Source organism: Trichomycterus rosablanca, chromosome 1 (assembly GCF_030014385.1).
Source record: "Trichomycterus rosablanca isolate fTriRos1 chromosome 1, fTriRos1.hap1, whole genome shotgun sequence".
In the NCBI taxonomy this organism is placed as follows: Eukaryota; Metazoa; Chordata; class Actinopteri; order Siluriformes; family Trichomycteridae; genus Trichomycterus; species Trichomycterus rosablanca.
The window spans coordinates 59,044,290-59,069,995 of NC_085988.1; the positions used below are offsets into that span (position 1 = coordinate 59,044,290).

At 39.2% G+C, this 25,706-nt stretch overlaps 2 protein-coding genes across 2 annotated transcripts in view; one reads left to right on the forward strand and one right to left on the reverse strand.

The window, feature by feature from the left end:
* Positions 1-25,706, forward strand: part of syn3 (synapsin III) — a 178,429-nt gene that overhangs the window by 88,960 nt on the left and 63,763 nt on the right. The window lies entirely within an intron of this gene.
* On the reverse strand, positions 1,972-24,630 carry LOC134323254 (metalloproteinase inhibitor 3). Its single transcript, XM_063004709.1, has 5 exons — positions 24,507-24,630; positions 10,885-10,967; positions 7,430-7,541; positions 4,080-4,201; positions 1,972-2,169 (listed from the first exon to the last, which is right to left on the reverse strand). Exons 1-5 carry the CDS (start codon positions 24,628-24,630, stop codon positions 1,972-1,974), a joined length of 639 nt encoding a protein of 212 aa, XP_062860779.1.

Below are 25,706 nucleotides of genomic sequence, written 5' to 3' on the forward strand. Positions count from 1 at the left end.
GGGAGCAGGGCTGTTAAATTTGGTGTTTTGGGTACAATTCTCTCATACTGGCCACTGGATATTCAACATGGCACCTCATGGCAAAGAACTCTCTGAGGATGTGAGAAATAGAATTGTTGCTCTCCACAAAGATGGCCTGGGCTATAAGAAGATTGCTAACACCCTGAAACTGAGCTACAGCATGGTGGCCAAGGTCATACAGCGGTTTTCCAGGACAGGTTCCACTTGGAACAGGCTTCGCCAGGGTCGACCAAAGAAGTTGAGTCCACGTGTTCGGCATCATATCCAGAGGTTGGCTTTAAAAAATAGACACATGAGTGCTGCCAGCATTGCTGCAGAGGTTGAAGACGTGGGAGGTCAGCCTGTCAGTGCTCAGACCATACGCCGCACACTGCATCAACTCGGTCTGCATGGTCGTCATCCCAGAAGGAAGCTGACGCACAAGAGAGCCCGCAAACAGTTTGCTGAAGACAAGCAGTCCAAGAACATGGATTACTGGAATGCCCTGTGGTCTGACGAGACCAAGATAAACTTGTTTGGCTCAGATGGTGTCCAGCATGTGTGGCGGCGCCCTGGTGAGAAGTACCAAGACAACTGTATCTTGCCTACAGTCAAGCATGGTGGTGGTAGCATCATGGTCTTGGGCTGCATGAGTGTTGCTGGCACTGGGGAGCTGCAGTTCATTGAGGGAAACATGAATTCCAACATGTACTGTGATATTCTGAAACAGAGCATGATCCCCTCCCTTCGAAAACTGGGCCTCATGGCAGTTTTCCAACAGGATAACGACCCCAAACACAACCTCCAAGATGACAACTGCCTTGCTGAGGAAGCTGAAGGTAAAGGTGATGGACTAAACCCAATTGAGCACCTGTGGCGCATCCTCAAGTGGAAGGTGGAGGAGTTCAAGGTGTCTAACATCCACCAGCTCCGTGATGTCATCATGGAGGAGTGGAAGAGGATTCCAGTAGCAACCTGTGCAGCTCTGGTGAATTCCATGCCCAGGAGGGTTAAGGCAGTGCTGGATAATAATGGTGGTCACACAAAATATTGACACTTTGGGCACAATTTGGACATGTTCACTGTGGGGTGTACTCACTTATGTTGCCAGCCATTTAGACATTAATGGCTGTGTGTTGAGTTATTTTCAGAAGACAGTAAATCTACACTGCTATACAAGTTGTACACTGACTACTCTAAGTTATATCCAAGTTTTATTTCTATAGTGTTGTCCCATGAAAAGATATAATGAAATATTTGCAGAAATGTGAGGGGTGTACTCACTTTTGTGATACACTGTATATTGCAATATTGGGAGTGGCAGCATAAAAAAAAAACAGTTTAGTGCATTCTTAATAGACCTAAAGAGGGATACAAGAAATCAAAATGGAATATGTAATTTCCGAAACATTGTAAAATGTAACTAGTTGTTTGATACAAATACATTGTGTTGTATTTTTGCAAAAGCAGAAGTCATGGAATGGTATGAAATGATTATTGTATAATGGTCATACAGTACAAAACTCATCATAGTATAACACCACCTAATAAGGTTGTGTTCACGTCTTGTGTCTGCTTCTTACAAGCTAAGTCTACGTACATTGGCATATCATACCCCTAATCAGCTCTATTTTATTAACATGAATCACTGGTTTTAATACTAACTGTTTAACCTGACACAGCTCTTGTATCTCTCTTTGATGGTTCTATTAGTGGATATGCTTTGTGTGTGTCTCTGTGGTCAACAGAGTGCAAATCGAATGGGTCACATCGTAGCGTACACATTTGACCACAGGTATTATTTACATAAAAAGTGCTACCCAAGCAGCATTACAGTTGGTGAGGCTGGCAGGCTCCAAATGTAAATGACCAATTTTCTTGGGTAATGTGGAATAAAAAAAAAAAAAGAAAATTCATTAACTGATTTCTTGAGTAGTAGAAAAATGTAAAATAATTGATACATGGGAGCTTTCAGGGATCAGTGTTGTTGATGTTGGTTTTGTCACGTGTGGTCATGCCCCGGTACCAGCTGCAGTAGCCCTCTTTCTGCTGGATGCAGGCGTAGTGCCGTGACTGGTAGCCAGGATAGCCGAAGTGAGACAACATGTCCGTCCATAAGCACTCGTTCTTTGTTGTCACGAAGCAGGGCAAATAGTGGCAAGACTTAATCTATGGATGAAAAGACAGAAGATTATAGATGTAATTAAAGCAGAAGACAATTGGAAAAGATGTTGCGCACTGTCATTTTATTATACAAGAGGACCTGTACACTCTTAATATTAGCTCCCTTCTTCTGTATAGTCATTTGAAAGCAGTATGTCCTCTACGCAAAGTCTAAAGCAGTACAGTATTTTTAAAACGTGTTCTCAACGTGGATTTGACATTCTGCTGATGTACTTTAGCCTGGTATAATGCCCAGATAATTACCACAGCTATGAACAAATGCCATGCTTTATGTTTAATTGCACATATATGCACTATACACTGATCAGCCATAACATTAAAACTACCTCCTTGTTTCTACACTCACTGTCCATTTTATCAGCTCAACTTACCATATAGAAGCACTTTGTAGTTCTACAATTACTGACTGTAGTCCATCTGTTTCTCTGCATGCTTTGTTAGCCCCCTTTCAATGGTCAGGACCGCCACAGGACCACTACAGAGTAGATACTGTATTATGTGGGTGGTGTGTTGTGCTGGTATGAGTGGATAAGACACAGCAGCGCTAATGGAGTTTTTAAACACCTCATTGTCACTGCTGGACTTGAGAATAGTCCACCAACCAACCAAAAATATCCAGCCAACAGCGCCCTGTGGGCAGCTTCCTGTGACCACTGATGAAGGTCTAGAAGATGACCAAGTCAAACAGCAGCAATAGATGAGCGATCGTCTCTGACTTTACATCTACAAAGTGGACCAACTAGGTAGGAGTGTCTAATAGAGTGGACAGTGAGTGGACACAGTATTTAAAAACTCCAGCAGCACTGCTGTGTCTGATCCACTCATACCAGCACAACACACACTAACACACCACCACCATGTCAGTGTCACTGCAGTGCTGAGAATGATCCACCACCTAAATAATACCTGCTCTATGGTGGTCATGTGGGGTCCTGACCATTGAAGAACAGGGCAACAGCAGGCTAAAAAGAGTATGTACAGAAACAGATGGACTACAGTCAGTAATTGTAGAACTACAAAGTGTTTCTATATGGTCAGTGGAGCTGATAAAATGGACAATAAGTGTAGAAACAAGGAGGTGGTTTTAATGTTATGGCTGATCAGTGTATATACACTAGTCTAAAACACAGAATCTTTTTCCTGTATTTATTTCCGTGCTCCCGGCCAAACACATCTGTCCAAAAGTGAGCAAAGTGAACGTTCTCACATGGTTTGCTGTGATGCATTTTACTAGAATTTTCCTCTGTGTGAAAACAAACCAAACCAAGAGGAAAAGCGCTCCAAGTAAACAAACTCACAGCTGATTTGGACGCGAACGAACAAACTACAGGGTGTGAAGAGGTGTAAAAACAGCCCAACTCAATAAAAATCTCACAACTCACTAATTAAATGCGAGTGGCCAGAGGAAAACCTAAATCAGAAAAAGCCAGATAACAAATTAACAGCAGTTTGGGTGATGTGAGGCATGCAATGTTTGGTGTGCATCCGCTTTATATAATTTCCCAAAAATTTCCAAAGAATGTTTTGGTGTGACCACTAAACTGTGACAGTCACGCAGTGCTGGTAAATAGAAACCTATCCCAGTTTAAGCACACACACATACATTCCGTTACAGATGTATGATTTTGCTTTGAATTTGATCTTTAACCAACAGAGTTTAGCTATTAAATAAATGGGTTACATGTGCTGCTGCAACTTTGCTATATCTTGCCACTGGGTGGGCACACAAAACTATGCTGCTTTAAAAAGAAGACATTAGATTCATTGACAGGCAGCCAGTAAAAAAATGTATATTTTAGCAGGTCTTTGTATTATCACATGATAGTATTGTATTTTGTGTATACAAATCCGTTCCTGCCTCTGCTGACCACCCTGCATACCCTGATTCTACTCACCTTGCAGTTGCAGCCCAACTGGTAGCGATGATTGATTCCTTTCTTCTGAGCTAAGGACAAACGCTCCCACCTCTCATTAAAGTTGCACAGTCCTGTGTAGACCTTTCCATCATACACACGACCTAGGAAGGAAACACAAGTAAACTTTGTTTAGGACCAGTATCAGCTATGACACTTTATTCTGTGTTCTGATATTAATATTGTATCAAAACCAGAAAACTTTGGGTTGCGAGTTAAACCGCATAAGATGATAATTTACATTTATGAATATGCAAACTGTAACCATGTTTTCATATAATAACTGGCATTGCCCAAGTTAAAAGCACAGTGGTACCTTGAAAATTAATTGGTTCAGGGACTGGCGTCCAGTTTTAAAGACGTTGAGGTATTTTTTTTCCCATAAGGATGTATGGGAAACCTGTTAATGTGTTCCATGGTCCCGTACATTAAAAATTACACAAATATAATATAAAAACACTGAAATACAATTAAAAACAGTTAAAAATCAATGAAATCTGCTCTTTATTGTTTCCTTATGCTTCTTAATTGTGGAGATGCTTGATCCCGGAATACCGTATTCCGTTCAGTAAAGATTTCGAGTTTAGGGGACGTCGAGTTACAAGGTACCACTGTATTTAAAAACCCGAACTAAGTATCTTCTCAATTCAGTGCACTACCCATTATTTCTTTGGTCCACTGACCATACATAGTGCACAAATGGCAATGTGACCCATTCCGAAGTCAGCAACTTCGATGATAGCTTTTGTCACTTGTAGAAAGCTTTACATTTTCTAAGCCCTTCATTATCTTTTAAAAATGTTTGAATATCAGTTGCACAGCAATCTAATACACAAGCCCACCATCACCCCAGACCACAGTCTGAAGCCTCAAATCCTGGCTGTACCACCAGGCCAGACACAATTGGCGATGTCTGACAAAGTAAAGGTTCCACAGCAGCTTCTATTGTCAGGTGAAAGCATTGGCACCAGCAGCAGACAAATTAGGAGAGAGTACAATTCTCCTCTGTATGTGTATTGGCTCTTTAAGGATCAACTTTGTACAGAAAAGGTGTCATGGAACTGACACAGGTCATTCAATAAGTTTTAACAATTTAATTGTTTTAGTTTAGGGGCACTTTATGGCCTTTTTAAACGATTGTTCTGTTCCATTAAATAAAATTGATGTCCTCTATATGTAAATTCTCTGAAGGTCCTGTAACATTTATTATTAGCTTTGAACTGTTAGAAGCTTATCACCTATGACAGAATCCCAACCTCTACAACAGGTGCAACTGCCCAGCACTGCAGCACAGTGGACTTAAACTCTGACCGTGCTCTCTGTCCCTGAAGGTAGCTTATCCTTATGGCCGGATTATTTTAGTCACTGGTAAAAAGAGATCTTATCATGGCATCTCGAGTGAGACACACTCCCACCAAGCTCGTCATGTGGCAAGTAAATGTGGGGCGATCAAAGCACACTCGTCTTCTGTCTTATCTTATGAAGCTACTGGAGCTTCAAAAGTGAGACCCAGTTATGACTCAATTGAAATGCGTACAAGCAGATCGAAGTGATCTGTGTATGAATGTGGGTAAGACGGAAAGGGGGAGTGTGGAGCTATTCAGCCAATCAGGAACAATCAAGGCCTTGTATGTTTGAAAGAAGATTTAATCTTTCTCCTGGCGGTAGTCCTACAATTATCTAAATATTCTTAGTGGAATGATTGTTTTCTTCAAATGAAGCATGTGGTCATGTTTTAATCATATAACACAGTAAATAAGCCAATGTACAATTCCAGAACTTCCTTCCAATTGTTTAATGCATGAACATTTTTATTATGTTTACCAGTATAAGACTGTAGTGCTAGTAATAGTGCTACTAGTGCACTAGTACTAGTGCACTGTTTCTTAATGTCATATGTACTTGGATTTTGTAAGCTGTGTATTTGCGTGTGTGGTTGGGTTGTGGAGCATATAGCATATCAGCAAAACAAACTCTGGTTGCCATTAGCAAGCTTGCTGTTGTACCAAAGACAGGAGAAGCACTGGCGAGTCTAATGGTATCATGTTTTCTACTGACTGAGCATTACTGTCACTTAACAACTTCCAAAGAAGAAGGGGTTGCTAATTTTGTGATGCTGGCTTTAGGTGCTTTTAATATCCGCACATGAATTGCACTTTGTACTGTTAAGCAAGACGTAGGGCAATAATTAAAAGCATTTAGTTGGCAACATGGCAAATGTTTCCTTACCCTTGAAGAAAAAGGTTAAAGAAACAAGAAATAATTCAAAACAAGGTATTTAGTGTGTTAAATTATAGATTAGTGTATCATGTAAATCTTTTTTTTTTTTTTTGCGTTTTCTCCCCCCTTTAGCGCGTCCAATTATCCAATTTGCATCGTGCTTCCTCTCTGCCAAGGACATCGAAGCTAACCCATATCCCCTCTGACACATGAGCAGCAGCCGCCTGCATCTTTTCACCTACACACTGACGAGTGTTGCACCACCTAGCGTTGCATGCGGAGAGACACACCCTAAGAGCACTCCTACCTCATCTCTTGTGCAGGCGCCTCTAATCAGCCGGCAGAGGTCGTAACTGCACCATTCTAACAGAGAGAAACTCACTTCCGGCCCCTTGTCCCACCCCCCAACTGAACAACCGGCCAATCGTTGTTCATGTAGCCACTCAGCCTCGAGCCGGTAAGGCAGAGCTAGATTCGATACCATGTATTCGGGATCCAGCTCTGGTTGCAGCACGTGTTTTAACCGCTGCGCCACCTGAGCGGCTGTGTATCATGTCAATCTAAACATATTATGTCTTGATGCTTGCCTTTCCAAAAGCGTATTAAATCATGTTAGCCTTTCCACTTTCAGATTAGACCTTGATAGCTGTGGTAAAACATTTAAAACATTACAATACTATTGCAGTTACACAATAAATGTACAGTTTATTATATTTATTACTATTATATATAGCTCATGTTTACGTTTGTTTATTAGGATTTTAACATCATGTTTTACACTTTGGTTACATTCATGCCAGAAACGGTAGTTACTCATTACACAAGGTTCATCAGTTCACAAGTTTAATGTCAAACACAGTCAATTTTGTATTTCCAATTCATCTCACTTGCATGTCTTTAGACGGTGGGAGAGTAGAGGGACAGTGGGACAGTAAACCCACCCAGACACGGGGAGAACATGCAAACTCCACACAGAAATGACCTGGACCGCCCCACCTGGGGATCGAACACAGGATCTTCTCGCTACCTAGTGCTACCCATTAAGCCACCGCGCCACCGCTCATGTTTACGTGAAGCTAAGACAGTGGTTCAATGATATGGCTGGAACTTACCTGTAATCAAATACTGGTATTTGTTAATGTCAAACTTGACTCCACACAGACTCTCTGAGGCATCTGTGTAAACGTACTGAACATGATGAATTTTGTTGAATCCTTTGTACATCTACAGAAGAAAATAAAACAATAAAGTTACAGTTGCATCAGAAGTCACAAATGTAAAAATACAACAAAACAGCTGTTAAAATAACTAACCAGTTACATATACTTAAGTGGGATATCAAAATTCAGTGCTAGACTGATCCTACTGATCCTTATTTTCATAACAAAATTATAGTTACATACATATATACAGGGTGAGTCAAAATTATGTTAACACTTGAATGGTGGAAACCATATATTCACAAAACATACTTCATATGTGTAAGATGATTTACAGGACAGTCTCAACCTGTTTGCCATCATGTTCAACACACAAAAACCGGTAGCGATGCAACAGTACCATTTAAAGCCAGGACACACATTTCACCAGGGAATAGATCCATTAGTGTTAACATAAATTTGACTCACCCTGTATAACTATGATTCATCTGTATGCTATATAATAGTAATAGCTTTTTCTACTTCATTTAGTTTGAGTAAACCAGAAGCTTCCAAACAACATAAACGTTTGCAATGAAATGTATTGTATAAATGTCAATTTATAATAGGAAATATCTGTTTTAAGCTGGGGATCATAAGTATCTGAAACAGCATAGCACGGCTGAGATTGGAACCTGGATCCCTGGATCTCAGCAGCAGTGGGCTAGTATACTTTACCAGTGTGCCAGAATGCCCTTTAAGTAACCAGTCTATGGTAGCAGAAAGTTTAATAATAAAACACTGGTAGCTCAGTGATAAACATTCTGTACTGGTGATCTGGAAAAGTTCTAATACCAAGACTTAAGCAACAGGAAAAAGCTTAATCATCAGATATATACACAGATCAGCCATAACATTAAAACCACCTCCTTGTTTCTACACTCACTGTCCATTTTATCAGCACTTTGTAGTTCCCCCACAGGACCACCACAGAGTAGGTATTATTTAGGTGGTGGATCATTCTCAGCACTGCAATTCTCAGTGACACTGACATGGTGGTGGTGTGTTAGTGTGTGTTGTGCTGGTATGAGTGGATCAGACACAGCAATGCTGCTGAAGTTTTTAAATACAGTGTCCACTCACTGTCCACTCTATTAGACACTCCTACCTAGTTGGTCCACCTTGTACAACCCCTGGCAAAAATTATGGAATCACCACTCTTGGAAGATGTTCTGTCAATTGTTTAATTTTGTAGAAAAAAAATAAATCACAGACATGCCACAAAACTATCATTTTTCAAAATGTCAACCTTCTGGCATTAAGAAACAATAAAAAAAAGAAACAAATATAATAGTTGTGGTCAGTCACAATTGCTTTTTTTAGATCAAGTAGAAGAAAAAAATATGGAATCACTCAAATCTGAGGAAAAAATTATGGAATCACTCTGTAATTTGCAGTTTAAAAACAAAACATATGCAGCAGATTAGATTTGCTAATTATTCTTCAGTTTAAAAAGAGTGCTCACACCTCGGAGAGCTGTTGCACAAAGCAGATTGTCATGAATCATGGTTCCAACACAAGATATGTCAGTTGAAACAAATGAGAGGATTATAAAACTCCTTCAAGAAGATAAATCATTGTGGAATGTCGCAAAAGGTGTTGGTTGTTCCCAGTAAGCTGTGTTTAAAATCTGGACCAAGTACAAACAAAATGGGAAGGTTGTAAAAGGGAAGCATACTGGTAGACCAAGTAAGACATCAAAGCATCAAGATAGAAAACTTAAAGCAATATGTCTTGAAAACAGAAAATGCACAACAAAACAAATGAGAAACAAGTGGCCGGAAAGTGGAGTCAATGTCTGTGACTGAACTGTAAGAAATCACCTAAAAGAAATTGGATTTACATACAGAAAAGCCAAACAAAAGCCACCATTAACACCTAAAAAGAAAAGAACAAGGTTAAAGTAGGCTAAAGAAAAGCAATCGTGGACTGTGGGTGACTGGATAAAAGTGATCTTCAGTGATGAATCGCGAATCTGCATTGGGCAAGGTGATGATGCTGGAACTTTTGTTTGGTGTCTGTCCAATGAAATTTATGAAGATAACTGCCTAAAGAAAACATGTTAATTTCCACAGTTGTTGATGATATGGGCCTGCATGTCGGGTAAAGGCACAGGGGAGATGGTCTTCAATAAATGCCAAAGTCCACATTGAAATTTTGGACGCTTTTCTTATTCCATCAGTTGAAAGGATGTTTGGTGATGATGACTTCATTTTTCAAGATGATAATGCATCTTGCCATAGGGCAAAGGACGTGAAAACTTTCCTTCAAGAAAACATATAATGTCAATGGCATGGCCTGCAAATAGTCCGGATCTCAATCCATTTGAAAATCTCTGGTGGAAATTGAAGAAAATGGTCAATGACAAGGTTCCAACCTGCAAAGCTGATCTGGCAACAGCAAGAGACAGTTGAAGGCAGATTGATGAAGAATACTGTTTGTCATTAGTTAACTCCATGCCTCATAGAGTTTAAACCATTATAAAAACCAGAGGTGGTGCAACAAAGTAATAATGGTGCAGTGTTTTCTAATGATTCCATAATTTTTTCCTCAGATTTGAGTGATTCCATATTTTTTTCCTCTACTTGATCTAAAAAAAAGCAATTGTGACTGACCACAACTATTATATTTGTTTCTTTTTTTATTGTTTCTTAATGCCAGAGGGTTGACAGTTTGAGAAATGATAGTTTTGTGGCATGTCTGTGATTTCTTTTTTTTCTACAAAATTAAACAATTGAAAGAACATCTTCCAAGAGTGGTGATTCCATAATTTTTGCCAGGGGTTGTAGATGTAAAGTCAGAGACGATTGTCGTCTATTGCTGCTGTTCGAGTTGGTCATCTTCTAGACCTTCATCAGTGGTCACAGGACGCTGCCCATGGGGTGCTGTTGGCTGGATATTTTTGGTTTGTGGACTATTCTCAGTCCAGCAGTGACAGTGAGGTGTTTAAAAACTCCATTACCGCTGCTGTGTCTGATCCACTCATACCAGCACAACACACACTAACACACCACCACCATGTCAGTGTCACTGCAGTGCTGAGAATGACTCACCACCCAAATAATACATGCTCTGTAGTGGTCCTGGGAGAGTCCTGACCATTGAAGAACATGTTAAAAGCAGGCTTAAAAGTATGTATAGAAATAGATGGACTACAGTCAGTAATTGTAGAACTACAAAGTGCTTCCATATGGTCAGTGGAGCTGATAAAATGGACAGTGAGTGTAGAAACAAGGAGGTGGTTTTAATATTATGGCTGATCGGTGTAGATAGTAAATAAGTATATTCAACATTACAACATTACAGTTTAAGTGCTGCCTCTATACAGTAGACAGTTGCAAGTCTCAGTGCCAGTAGTGTTAACTTGCCTTCATCTGTTTGACTGTGTAGCGCATGGTGCCAAACGGGCCTTCCTTTAGCAGCTTCTTTCCCACCACTTTGGCTCTGATCACTGCGAACAGAAGCACAAAAGCAGACAGCTCAAGTCACAAGTGCAAAAAGTTATGGCAGAAGCCCAGATGTTTCACATTAAACGGAACAATGTCTAAACAGTAGTGACAGACATGGTCTATTTTGGGGTGATGCTTAGAACGGACTGTCAGTTACAATTTATTATGATTTAGGCTAGCATAATCTTTTAAAACCCCTCATTAAATTGTATGTTTTGTTGCCTTAAACAGTTAAAACATTAATAATAATGTTAAATGTTAGCAAAAGTTAAGGAACTTTCAATATTTTATGTTTAATATTTAACATTGATTTTGGGGATAGTATAACCTTATGTTCACATTTTCAAATTAATAAAACACAAAACTTGACCAAGTTATGGGTGTCCAAACTTTTGCATGATACTCTAAAGCTGTCCTAGATGACCAGTGCATCCTCTCAGTCATCTTCACTTGTCTTTGTTTCCTGAGCATTCAGTAACAAGTAAAACTAAATGGATTATCTTGTTTAAATTCACAGTGGATTGAGAGATCACTCAGAATTAATGGATTCAAGGTGGGAGTTCACCTGTCTATTGCAGAGCATAATTCATCGAACATTCATACATTGGGAAATATAGACCAGCCAAACCTCCTACTAGCAAGTTTTGAAGGATGAAAGGACACTAGAAATGTGTGGCACCCTTAGTACCTGTTGTGCCACCAAATATAGATTCATCAGCAATTTGTAGTTACCAATAAAGATCTACCCTAATTAGCAAAGGTAATCTTTATTCTTCATAACTAGCAGTTGAGCCAGGTTTACAATGGTGTCCATCTGTATTATCTAGATACTCTGGTTTCCTCCTATGGACCATTGCCACTAAGTGTAAGTGGTGTAAGTTTTTAAGTGCAGATTAAGTGAATACATAGCTATGCTATGCAGTAGCAACCTGTAAAGAATGCATTCTAGTCTTACAACCACCATGCCCTGACCAACACTAAGCAGTTACTTAAACTCAATGAATTATTATTAGTTTCAGCGTGTCCAATTTTTACTAAATTGCGTTATGCTTCCTCTCTACTGGAGCTGGCCCAGATTGAGGAGAGTGAGACTGACACAAGCCCCCTCCGACACATGTGCAGTAGAATACTGCATCTTTTCATCTGCACGAGGCAAGTTCATAGGCCGATCAGCTTCGTGTATGAAGAGCCACACCCTGATCAGCATTACTTCTCAACTCTGTGCAGACACCAGGTCATAATTCGCTCAGTTATGAGGTCCCTCTCCAGCTTTATCCTACCATATGAGCGTGTTTTACCTGCGCCACCTGAGCGGCCATTGAATTATTATTAGTTTTTACTTACTGGTCAAAACCGTATGCCCCAAAAAGTGCTCTGCTGTATAATTTCAAGTAATATATTAATTTCGAGCTAAAAAAATGATGTATTTATTAAATCATTGTTAAATAGATCTGGTTTTGCAGTGTAAAAGCTAAACATAACAAACTGTTTGATAAGTGAGCATTAAATTATGGTGATTTTGATTTTATGACATGATAATTATATTAGATTTTTTAACACATTATATTATATACACCATTATATTAGTACATCAATCAAGTGTTGGTGACAGTACATGAAATGCCCATTTCCCCACACATAAACATCTGTTGCTGCTATGCCATTGTAAGAAAGGCGAGGTTGCTGTGAATATTGGTAGAAATCATTGCGAGCAATTGCATCAATACAACATAAAATGATCACTCACACAATGTAACAAAAACACAGTGTTATATTAGTTTTGTATTATTTTCAGCAGTCCTATTGGTGGATTTAAATGAGTCTTGTAGCAGCAGTCACACTGTAACATTAAATATTATTATTGATTATTTTCATCAACTGCGTTATCCTGGTTAGGGTCACGGCAGGTCCAGTTTCACCAGTAAACAGTAGATATAAGATAGATATCCTGGACAGAATGCCAATCCATTACAAAGCTTTGGACACCCCTCAGACATAGCCAATTATTTATGTGTACATGCACGGCTGGCTGATAGCTCTAAAGTGGTGGACTAGAGTGATAGATTGCTGGGGCACCCAAGCATCTCGCATTGTGATAACTGGATCCACAATTTCAAACTACCCGAACTTTTTTGTCGGCTTTCTTTAGTCGCAGCAGCACTTAATCGTACTGTACACTTCAAGAATACCAATACTCACTCACATCAAAATATTTTTTTAAGGATTAAGGATTTTTGTGATTGCGACACTGAAAGATTGTCTGCAAGTAGTTTTTATTCTGAGATCATGCATTATTTATCCAGCTGTTGACTGATCAAAGTAGGACATATTCACTAAGTGTCTCTCACTCTATCAGAGAAACTGAGCTGCCTCCTCAGAGAGTTACGAATGAGGGCATGTTAGTATTGCGCCATCTCGCTCTCTAATTCAGTTCTTATCTAATTTAAACCATGTCTGGTAAGAGCCACATAAACAACAGCAAAACAGGAAGAATAGTCAAAACAAGAAGACACAAAGACAAAACTGGTCAAATATGTAATGCCTCATTTGCAGCAATGTATAGGCATGCCCTGTAGGACCTGATCCTGCACCCTCAGAAGAATATCAACTTTTAAAACAACCAGCAGTATGTAAAGTTCACCTGCTGCTCTCAACCAGAAAGAGGGAGAGAAAAAGTAGGAGGTGACACAAAATGTTGGGGTGATAGGAGTGTTTGTTATCTTTTCCCCCCACAGGAATTTCCTTCCTACATTTCCTTGAGGCTTGCATTCCTCAGGCTGCTCCAAAAAAAGAAAGCAGACTCACTCCACTGGCCCAGCAGGGACAGAAAGTTCTAGCATCTTCTCCAGCATTGTTGCTCGGCTTCACAGGAGATTCGATAAGAACGATTTTGATGTGCCTTAACTTTCCAGGAAACTTTTTCAGCAAATCTTAGAACTCGTCTTTAAAATCTTTAAAGTGTAACATACACTATATGGCCAAAGGTATTTGGACACCTAAGCTTGTTGGACATCAAAAAAAAAAAATTATATTAAAATAGAGTGACCTTTACATGATCTTTTCAGCTATAATAGCCACTCTTCTGAAAAGGCTTCTCACAAGACTTCTCAAAATATGTCTTTGTATGAAGTTTGTCTGCAGGAATTTGTGCCCATTCAGTAAAAAAAGCATTTCTATGACTGGGTACTGATGTTGATCAAGAAAACTCTATTGATGTTCCAGTTCATTCCAGTGCTGTTTAGTGGTGCTGAGGTCAGGGCTCAGTGCAGGCCACTGGAGTTTCTTTAAACCAAGCTTTCCTTCATGTCTTTATAGACCTTGCTTTGTGCACAGGGGTATAGTCATTCTAGAACAGAAAAGGGCCTTCCCTAAACTGTTGCTGCACACTTAAAAGCATATAAATTTCTTATATATAACCGATTTATTACACCTTTTAGCAATTGTTGACCTGAAACATGTGAATTAAAAAATAGATGGGGTGTCCCAAGTAAGAAAAAGTCAATGGTCGTCCAGGAACTTTAAAAGTTCAGTGCATAGAACTGACAACTAGACATTGTTTCAAAAGTGATTTTGTCTACAGTTTTGGTTATCTATCCTGTAAATGTAGAAAGTGTTCCTGTCAAAAGTTTAGAGTGTAAATCTCCAACATGCTTTAAGTATAAAAAAAAAACCTTACTGATATCATCTACAGATGTCTGTGCTTTTTAACTTCAGAGACGGTTGTCTGACCTAACATGTTCACGCATCTCTGCACAGGTCTTTTGGAGCTCTTGTAGAGTAACCATTGGGTTCTTTCTCCATGACCAAGGCCCTGATCTATGCCTTGCCACAATTTGATCATGGAGATCCGCACACAGTTCTTGGACTTCATGGCTTAGTTTTGGCTTTGTGGTGTAAATTGTGGGTCTTGGACCCATGGGTTTGCCTTTCCACTGTAGTTCACACTGACCACCTCACATTTTCCAGTTATAGCAAAGCCTACTATAATGGAGGTTATACAGTTAGCACATATAGTAACTGTCATTCATTTCATGCAATCGCCTCAAAACCCACATGGACGCGTAAGAACATGTGAAAGAGACAAGAACTGAACCCAGGTCACTAGGGCCCATGTTAAAGGGCCCATGTTAAAGTGTGGCCATGTTTCATTTCCAACTAAAAGTAAATTAAAACAGTTTAAATCAGAAATATTCAACACTTAAACCCTTTTCAATAGAGCTAGATTTTGCTTTAAATGAATCAGTTTAATGACAGAGAAAATGAACAAAGAAAATAAATGATGTAGTATGGTAAAGTAGTACAGCATTTGGTTAGTACTACCATGCCACAATTATTCAACCCCTATATAATTGCAGCTGAGACATCTTCCTTCATGCCACCTTTGAAGATTCAAAGACTAGGCTCTTTATAAACAAAGTAAAATCAGTGTAAAGAAGTCAGCTGTGTATTGCAGTTTGTATTGAATATTTTTTTTCAAGAGACATGTGCAACAACATGAAAAAGTGTTTGCCCCCTCCTGATTCTTTATTAATCTTTGCATATTTGTCAAACCTAACTGCCACAGGAAGTCAGGCCAATTCAAAATGCTACATTTTAAAAATAAAAAAATTAATGGTTCCTCTAATAACAGCAAGTAAGACAGGACCTGAAACAGCCCTATACTACTTCCCCCATGTTAGTATGATTTTTTGGGTTCAGTTGTTTCTATTTGTGTTCATCTGTGTTTTTAGCCTGCTTTCACCCTGTTCTTTAATGGTCAGGACCCCCACAAGACCACTACAGAGCAGGTATTATTTAGATGGTGGATGATTCTCAGCACTTCAGTGACACTGACTTGGTGGTGGTGTGTTAGTGTGTGTTGTGCTGGTATGAGTGGATCAGACAGAGCAGTGCTGCTGGAGGTTTTAAATACCATGTCCACTCACTGTCCACTTTATTAGACACTCCTACCTAGTTGGTCCACCTTGTAGATGTAAAGTCAGAGATGGTCGCTCATCTATTACTGCTGTTTGAGTTGGTCATTTTCTAGACCTTCATCAGTGGTCACAGGACACTGCCCATGTGCGCTGTTGGATGGATATTTTGGTTGGTGGACTATTCTCAGTCCAGCAGTGACAGTAAGGTGTTTAAAAACTATCAGCATTGCTGTGTCTGATCCACTCATACCTGCACAACACACACTAACCCACCACCACCATGTCAGTGTCACTGCAGTGCTGAGAATGATCCACCACCCAAATAATACCTGCTCTGTGGTGGTCCATTGAAGAACAGCATGAAAGGGGGCTAACAAAGCATGCAGAGAAACGGATGGACTACAGTCAGTAATTGTAGAACTACAAAGTGCTTCTATATGGTAAGTGGAGCTGATAAAATGGAGAATGAATGTAGAAACAAGGAGGTGGTTTTAATGTTATTGCTGATCAGTGTATATATACAGTATATATACATGTATATATATATATATAATATAAAATCTAAACTAGACTATATCGTCGAAGGAATTGGGACACCTGTTCAAATTTTTGAATTCATCTGTTTCAGCCATGACAATAAATCAGTTATATAAAGGAAATTAAATGCTTCCAACTCTCAGTTTAGGGAAGGCCCTTTCCTGAACACAAAGCAAGAAAATCTTGTTTAAACTCCAGTGGCCTGCAGAGAGCCTTGACCTAAGCCCCACTGAACAGCTTTGAAATGAACTGCAACATGAATTGAGGCTTTCTTGACCAACATCAGTGCCCAGCCATTCAAATGCTCATTTGAATAAACGGCCCCTAATTCCCACAGACACAGTTCAAAAGAATGGCTGTTGCTATAGCTGAAAGGATGACACATAAGTTACTCTACTGTAATACAATTTGTTTTTGAAATGGGGTGCACAACAAGCTCATGGTCAGGTGTCCAAATACTTTTGGCTATATAGTATATCGAAGCTCAAAAGCTTAAACAAATCTATTATGTACATTAGCAATAGTATACAGTATCAAAAGGCAGGGAAGGGTTAGTTCTTTTCTCTAACAGATGTTCAGTTAAATGTGTTCTAACAAGTAATATGTTTGCATGTGTCTGAAATTCATGGGCTCTATCTGTGCCATCTTAACAGCTCTTGCCAAAATATATAAAACAATCAGCCTTAAATATTTTAAGAATGCTTTTAACGTTTGCCCTTAGTAATTTATTACAGCTTAAGAGCTCAGATATACTGCCTGGCTTAATTAAACAAAAAAACCTGAGATACCTAGAATTTTTGTGATGATTATCTGATTTATGTTCTTAGCTGATTTCTTAGTATAACACCACCAATACTGTGTACAGGTTTTAGGTCTGGCACATATGTTAATCCACTTATTGTTGTGTACATCAGTTTTTAGGATCTGTAGCATTTTAACCAAGCAGAAAGCAGAGCCATGGGAGCAATCTAATGTCATAAGCACACAAACACTGGGAAGCCTTTTAGAACCGAAGAGGCCCTTAAAAAGGGAATTTAGTGACGTCTTTGTTTTTAGGCACGAAACTATAATAGTGCAATAAAAGGCAATGGGTAGAAATTAAGGGCTGCTGTTTTACAATCCTAAAAATGCCAATGGTGCCTATGCCCAGTGGTCAGAGAGGTAATAAATAGCCCTGCTCTAAAAACAATTGGTTTTCCTCTCTGCCATGTCAATAAAATCACTAAAAACACTAATAAATTGCTACTGCCTGTAGCAGTGGTTAACCACAAGATGTCTTAACCTTGTTTCACAAGTCCACAGTCAATTACAGTCGATTACGTCTGCGTGGGTTTCCTCCGGGTGCTCCGGTTTCCTCCCACAGTCCAAAGACATGCAAGTGAGGTGAATTGGGGACACTAAATTGTCCACGACTGTGTTCGATATAACCTTGTGAACTGAATAACCTTGTGTAATGAGTAACTATCGTTCCTGTCATGAATGTAACCAAAGTGTAAAACGTGACGTTAAAATCCTAATAAAACAAAAACAAACAGTCGATTACTCACCTAGTACATTTTTACTTTTTGCTGTGTGACCTTACTTTTGTTCTTTGTCACTCTCATTGAGACTTCTATCTGAGGATCAGCATTGCATCTTTCTCCTAACAATCACACTGGTGCAAAAGCTATATGCTAGGCCTAAGTGTCTAATGGCACTAATTGGTCTAAAAGTAAGAGCTATGCTAAATGCCAAACTACACGGTGACTTAAGAATATAACTATACTTCAGTATACTACTGTAAACTAAGAGAAACAACTAGGAAACACTGTGAAAACACTAAGAAACACAGAGTTACAAGGAGCACACCGAACTCCTGGGTGGGCTGTGGCTAAAGAACTATGGGCCAAAGTAATGGGCCTACCACTGACGACGAGTGGAATGTACTTCCTTCTCAATGGGAATATTATCTTATAATATCTTGCTGCTTCGATTGGTTCTAATCTACCAATTATCTCTAATTTGTCAATATAGGATTGTAAAAACCAAGCAAGTGGGCTGGAAATGGGTGAGAGGATTGGGACTGGGGACAAGGTGTCGGCTTTCCATTTTTAAGTGGTGATAAGTGCTTGTTCGTTCCACCCACTTTGTGCTTCCAGAGTAAGCGCAGACAGCTGTGGTTCTTCTGCCTTGTTGCATTTTCAAACACTGTTCTGATGGTAGCCTCACTTTGCTTATATGATTAGCCTCCTCTCCTTGTTGTTTCCACTCTGCAGTTACCCACTCACATGCTCTACCAGCCAGTTGGGATATGACAGAGGCCACATTAGCACTTTCTGTGGGGAAGCATTGTGGGAAAGGTAGCAATAAAAACTCTCTGCAGGCGTTTTGTCATATTTTTGGGTTTGGAAGGCATAGAGGACCATAGGACAACAGGGACTCACCTTACCTAGGTTCACTGGAGAATTCAGTTGGGTGATTATCAGCTGGTGAGTGACGTAAGTCAGCATTTGAACAATTAGTGCATTTTGATGTTACAGCTAAGATTTTATAAACTGTTTCCACCTGTGTGATATCCGTCGTACCAGTAGCAACTGTTGCGCCTAGGCAAAGCATTATGTAATATGCAGGTACTAAGACACATGTTAAGAACTCTACTGTAACTTTAATATTTTGGTTGGAAACGGTGAGGGTGGGAGGAGTAGTAATTAGTCGTGTCTGAGAGACTGAGAGAGAACTTATAGTCCGGATTTAGCTCCATCTGATTTCCATCTTTTTGGATGTTCAAAGAAGCTTTAAGGGGAAGAAGATTTTCATGTGATGATGATGTGAAAGCAATCAAAAAAACATTTTTTACTGATGGCATTTAAAAGTTGGTACGACGCTGGGAATAATGCTGTAGAAAAGTGATGTCATTTGTCTTTGAAATTATTAATAAATAGAGTTTTAAAAAGTGTGGAAACTTTTCGAAAAACCCTCGTACTACCCTGATACTAATGGCTAATGTGTGTAACAGTAAGAGCTATGCTAAATGCTAAATCTGACAGCGATACAGAATAATATAACTATACTAAACTACTAGAAAGTAAGCAAACCAACTTGGGAACACTATGGAAACATAAGGAAACATGGGTAGGAACATGGATGGTATAAGGAAGTGTTGAGACGTACAGGAGGAGTACAAGTACAACCCTGATGAGTCATGAAATGAGCTCCAGGTGTTAGTACTCAGAAGATGCTGAGTGCCTTGGTCATTTAGCTAGGGGCTGAACATGAGACAGAGGCTGCTGGGAAATGCACTTCATAACAGTAGACAGGTAGTACAGTATCAAATGTATACCGACAATAAATTGTCGCTAAGCACCGATGTGACCTGATGCACAAAAAAGAGAGTACAGTGCCAACTGCTGAGCCTTGTGGAGAACATTTCACCTGCTAAACAGGAGTGAGCTTGTGAATTAGTGAGTAGATAATAGTAAGGTTGAGTTTGTTTATTACAAGCACGGTCCATAAGCTGCTTTAGATCTAAGAAAGTATAGTGAACAAGATGTGGTTCAAAACAATGTAAATATACCCCCAAAATTTAGCTTTCTCTCTACAACGCACATTCATCATGCTCCTTTAACTATACAAGAGACATACCTATATAGGTGCAAACTCATATTTACACATTTGTTGTTGATCCCAATTTAGTGCTTTTTGAGATTATGTCCAGCTGGATGCAAATAAAAACTGCATGTTAATTCAACACTGTAGGTGGTGGATCAAAAGTGCTAGAATTCATTCAGGCAGTGTAAGAGTTAATTTCTCACTGTGTGGAAGTTCCATGTAGGAGTAACTGCAGCTCTGTATGCATGTTCATTTAACTCTAAGAGTTCATTCAGTGCTTTATGCATTCATTCAACACTGTAGGCTGTAACTGGACACCTCAGTCTGAATGTATGACATGCCTTCTAAGGGCAAAACAGTCATTTAGGAGGGCTTTTAGTCTACTCTACCCTGACTGGAATTTGGCTACACAGAGGTGTTCATTTAAGAGTCCATTTAACGTTTCAATTTTATACATTATACATTTTATACTCTTAATTTGTATTTTTAGACATTTAACTTTTTATTAAAATACACATATTACACAATCTATGCAATGTAGCAGCAGCAACATGCAAAAAACTCATACAGACACAGTTCTGTAAACAGTTAACAGTAGGACAGTAGGATGACAATAGACAAGACAAGGTTTTAGCTAACTGGAAAGAAAAAGTAACCTAAACAACCATTCTTTGCATCCTTGGTAGGCAAAAAGCATCTCAGTACAGTAGGCACTCAGTCTGAGTCGAACGTAAGTCGCGCACACAGCGACTTCAGACTCGACTTGGACTCGTTTCAAATGACTCAGACTCGACTCGTGACTCACATAAAAGGACTTTTGGTCAACAAAAGCCAGCAACATTAGTTATGTGTGACAATATATATATATATATATATATATATATATATACTGTATATATATATATATGTATATGATCCGACATCATTCTGATCGTGTCATTTTCTGCTCTCTAATAACGCTCCAGCCGTTTTAAACTGCAACGCATGCAATGGGTAAATGTTCCAGCCAGCTTCCGGCGTAGTGATAAAGCATCGCTCCCTACTTAAAATGGTGGAATACGTAGTGCACTTCACAGTAACAGATAATCTGAATGGAACGCTCCTACAGAATTGGCGCTAATGATTGTAAGAACCGCTTTCTGAACCAATCAGACCTTCTGATTGTAATTTTTAGTAAGAAATACTGTTATTTGCATGTATTTGGTTTGCAACGGCAAAACACAGTTGCTAATCTGTTGTTGTTTTTATTTGAACTTACATATTATTTATTTCTACGCTACATTTACAATATATGTTTTGTGTATATTATGTTGACTCGTGACTTGACTCGGACTCTAGCCTAAAGACTCGTGACTTGACTCGGACTCGTATTTTGTGACTTGTGAACATCTCTGCTATGGGTACAGGCTCACCATTAAAAAAAGTTGACTGGTCTAATCCAGTGGTTTTAAACTGGTGGGTGAAAAAAATGAGAAGAGTTGTGAGATGATTTTCTATTCAGCAAGCTAGAGATGCACAATTAGGAGTTTCCTTACTGTTCCTCCAAAATAGAAATGGACTGTATGCTCTGTTTACACAAACTATGCAAACAACTAAATGGCAACTCCAGGAAATAAATACAAATAAAAAGTACAGAAGAGCTATCTATAAGTGGGTCTGTTTCTACATGAGCCTCCTTAGAGCATCCTGCATAATACTGATAAGAATAAGAAAAAACTGTCACTAAGCAGGCACAATGTGTGCTTTAATGTGATGTTCCGGCAAACAAGAATTCAAAACCAGTCAAAATAAGGAGGCATCTTTAAACGAGAAACGGTCTAATCAGGCATCAGTTGAGGCATGCAAGTGCCCAACATGGCTTGTGTTAACAGTTTCATCTGTCTGTAAAGGTTTAGAGGTGTATGGTTCAGAGCCCTACATTAACAATCACTGTTAAATACCATAGTCTATTTGAGTATTGTTGCTGAGTATCTGCATACCCATGTGGCCACAATTTACCCATCTTATAATCTTTATCAACTATATTATATAATCATGTCAATGTGGACTAAACATTGGAAACTAAACAGACTTTCCAATGCCTCAAAAAATGCCACTTTTTATCAGCGCAGCACAAATGGAGTCCCCTACAGTTTTTCTATTGATGTTTCTAAAAGATTGGCCAGTGAGTGTATATAACCCTTCATTGTTTTTTATATACTGAGTTTATTAAAACAGCATTGGCTCTACGATCTGATAAAGTCTTTTATAAATCATAAGTTGCTTAATTAATGTACGTCCACCAAATATATGTTTAAATCTAGAGTAACAACATAGTGTGGTTTAAAGGGAGATGACAGTGATACACATGCAGAAACATGGTAAAACAACTTATATTTTTTGCTAGACTCTTACTCAAGGAGGATAAACGTAATGGCAAATCTTGTGTGGTACTAAACCCATCCTTTAATCACACCTGAGTGTAAAGCTAGTAAATCAGGCCTGCTGTACTCATCACTCAGCAAGTGCCTGTTTGTTAAAGAAAACAACTTGGGTCCAAGGCCAGGGCCATGTTACCATGGTTACCATTAACTCCTCTCTCCCTCCAGCTGCAGCAACACTTCAACTTTTCTCCAAGTGTGCAGTGACGGAGTTTAGTGCATGGAAACCTATTCCATACGCTCTTTTAAAAGGTTTACCCTGGCACTCTAAGTTAACTCTTACTTGAGGTTTGTCTCAATGTCAGACACGTAAGGTTCTAGTAGGATCGTGTTAAAGGAGAAACCAAATTGTTCCAAGTACAACCCTTATGAACCCAATTTTAGGTGCAAATAACCTACTGGAACAACAGAAATGTATCTACTTTTAAAGTAACACTGGTTGTTTACAGTGACTTTTAATAAGGAATCATTACATTTACAGCATTTAGCAGACAATCTTATCCAAAGCGACTTACAATTGTGACCATGTAGAAATTAAGCAAGTGGGGGTTAAGGCCCTTGCTCAAGGACCCAACATTGGCAATCTGGTGGTAGTAGGGATTAAACCAGGGACCTCCCAATTACTAGTTCAGTACCTTAAGCTGCTACTGCCTTATCATTAGGGAATCAGGTACAGGATTATTCATGGATGAGTACTAAATACATAACAAAACAGATCAATATGTGGATAACTGATAAAATAAAACTGTAAATACATTTGCATTTTAATTAAGAAAAAGTTAATTCAAATAACCCATTGTTCATTTAACCATTTTATCAATAAATAACAAATATTTACAAAACAAGGTTCTATAATAGTGGTTCTAGTGGTACATTTACAGCATTTATCAGACGCTTTTATCCAAAGTGACTTACAGTACTGTGACAGTGTACAGTCTAAGCAAGGGGTGTCAAACTCATTTTCACCGAGGGCCACATCTGCATTACGGTGGCCCTCAAAGGGCCGATTGTAACGTATCCTGCTGTGATTGCAGTCTGCCTTTTAAGCCTTGTACAATTTGTTGTTTTTCTTGGAGGCTAAATTCTGTGTTTGGTGTCAAAATGCCAAATTTATACTGTATATTTATAATATAGATCTACATTTATATTGTACTCCTTTACCACAGACACGGCCACATAACACAAGAGACGTACCGTTTTTTCTTCTTGAAGCACAAACCTTGTATTCACTTTCCCATCTTTCATTAAATTACCTTCTTCTGCTTTAACTTTCTCTTCTTGTACATTTTGGGATTATTTGTAAATATTTCTCAACATCACTTGTTGGAAAACCGCCTCAGTTAAATGCTGATGTGGAAACACAGCCATGTAGTGGCGGGATGCGGTCACTTTGCAGGTCACAAAAACGACATGCATTGTGGGAGATGCAGTTTATGTACGATTTTACAGTGTATTTTAAGACAATCGTCTTTTAAGCTCTTGCGGGCCACATCGCGGGCCTTGAGTTTGACACGTGGTCTAAGCAATTGAGGGTTAAGGGCCCAACAGTGCCAACCTGGCAATTGTGGGGCTTGAACCAGCGACCTTTTGATTACTAGTCCAGTACCTTAACCGCTAGGCTACAACTGCCGCCATTAGTCAGGGTCAGGGTTAATACAACATGGACAGGACAGACTAATGCAGGGCGTTATACATTCATGCAATAACTCCCTTGCTCACACTTATGGGTAATCCACCTTCTGCATGTGTTTTGAAGGAAAAAAATCTGTGCTCTCATTAAGTAATTTTATTTATCTGATTTTTTTCTTAAATGTATTTAGACTATCAATATTTTGTACTCTGAATTTATATTTTAAATACTTATTATCATTTTGAGGTGTAAAATGACAGATCCAAATTCGTTTAACGCGCGTCTTTCACAACTGCGCACTTGAACACGCCTCTCAAAAACGGCTAAACTTTGCTTTAATCTAACTTTTAATTATTTATAAGGTGCACAGCGTGAGAAATGGATTAAAAAAACAAGTCGTTGTCAGCAAAGTAAACATGTAACCACAGCGCCATATGAAGCGTTTCTTACCGATGTCAGAGTTGCAGAACGCGTCCTGTGGGTGCGTGAGCGCGCATGAACAAGCCTCGAGCTCGTCCACGCGCAGACTGCCGAATACGAACAGTAAGCTGAGCAGCTGGCAGACAGACTTCATTTTCTTTCTTCTTTATTTATATGTTCTCTTCCGTTCGAGCTTACAAAGCTTCTATAAAGGAGCCTTTGGTCTTTTCCAGTGTGTCAGTGTAAGTGCGCGGTTACAGCCGAGCTCAGTGTGTGTGTGTGTGTGTGTGTTTGGGGGAGAGGGAGCTGCTTGTACATATAGTTGCTATAAAACACCACCCACCAGAACCGCTCCTCCGCCCAATCCCAGCGTCGATCGTTCAATCAAACATCAAACAGCCACATTGGAGCCGACTTTCCAATTGTCTTGAAAATTTCCATTAACACTTTTCACGTTTAAGGTTTCTGGTCTGGAAAGATCGGCTTCGTCATCACTAGCCACAATGCCTCATGGAAAAAATAAACCGCAAATTAAACATCAACTCTGGAAACCGTTTACTACTGTCCATAACAGTACTGGACATGACTTCATGTGTTCATTGACAACCAGTGGCTAATATTAAGCAGTTACTTATGACTGCTTCGGGGGCGTAACCAGTGGCGGCTCCTGCCAAATCTCTCAAGGGGGGCAATTGTTGCGATGATGGCCAAGGTGACCCGTTCAATGGGTAAATTAAAGCTTAAATAATTAACATCTTAAGTCATCTATCAGTTTGCCCTCACAAATAACTTTGAACATGGAGAGAGACCAGCTTTACCATTAATCATAAAATGAAGTAAAGCCTTCACACTAACAATTTACTTCAGTCTTCATCAGATAGCATTTTATTTTAGATGCAGCAGATCCAGAATAAAGATTGGCATTGGGGCTGATGTGCAATGAATAAAGAAGTACAATTAAACAATTGGGGAGATACAATGAGTGCAATCACAATTCACAGTTAAAAAATTATATTACTTACTTGTAATTTACTTGTAACTTATATGATTTTTCCCCCCTTTTGTTAAATTTGGTCTTGGTGGCCCTAATTCTTTAGTCATGGTGACGAGATCGCGACACCAGGTTACGCGTGATGCAAGCACGTAAGTGCGTGCCCTCCCGGAACCCATTCAGATTGTATTGCAGTGCCTGCAGTTCGAAAAAAAGAGCCTTAACATGTGAGTCTATGA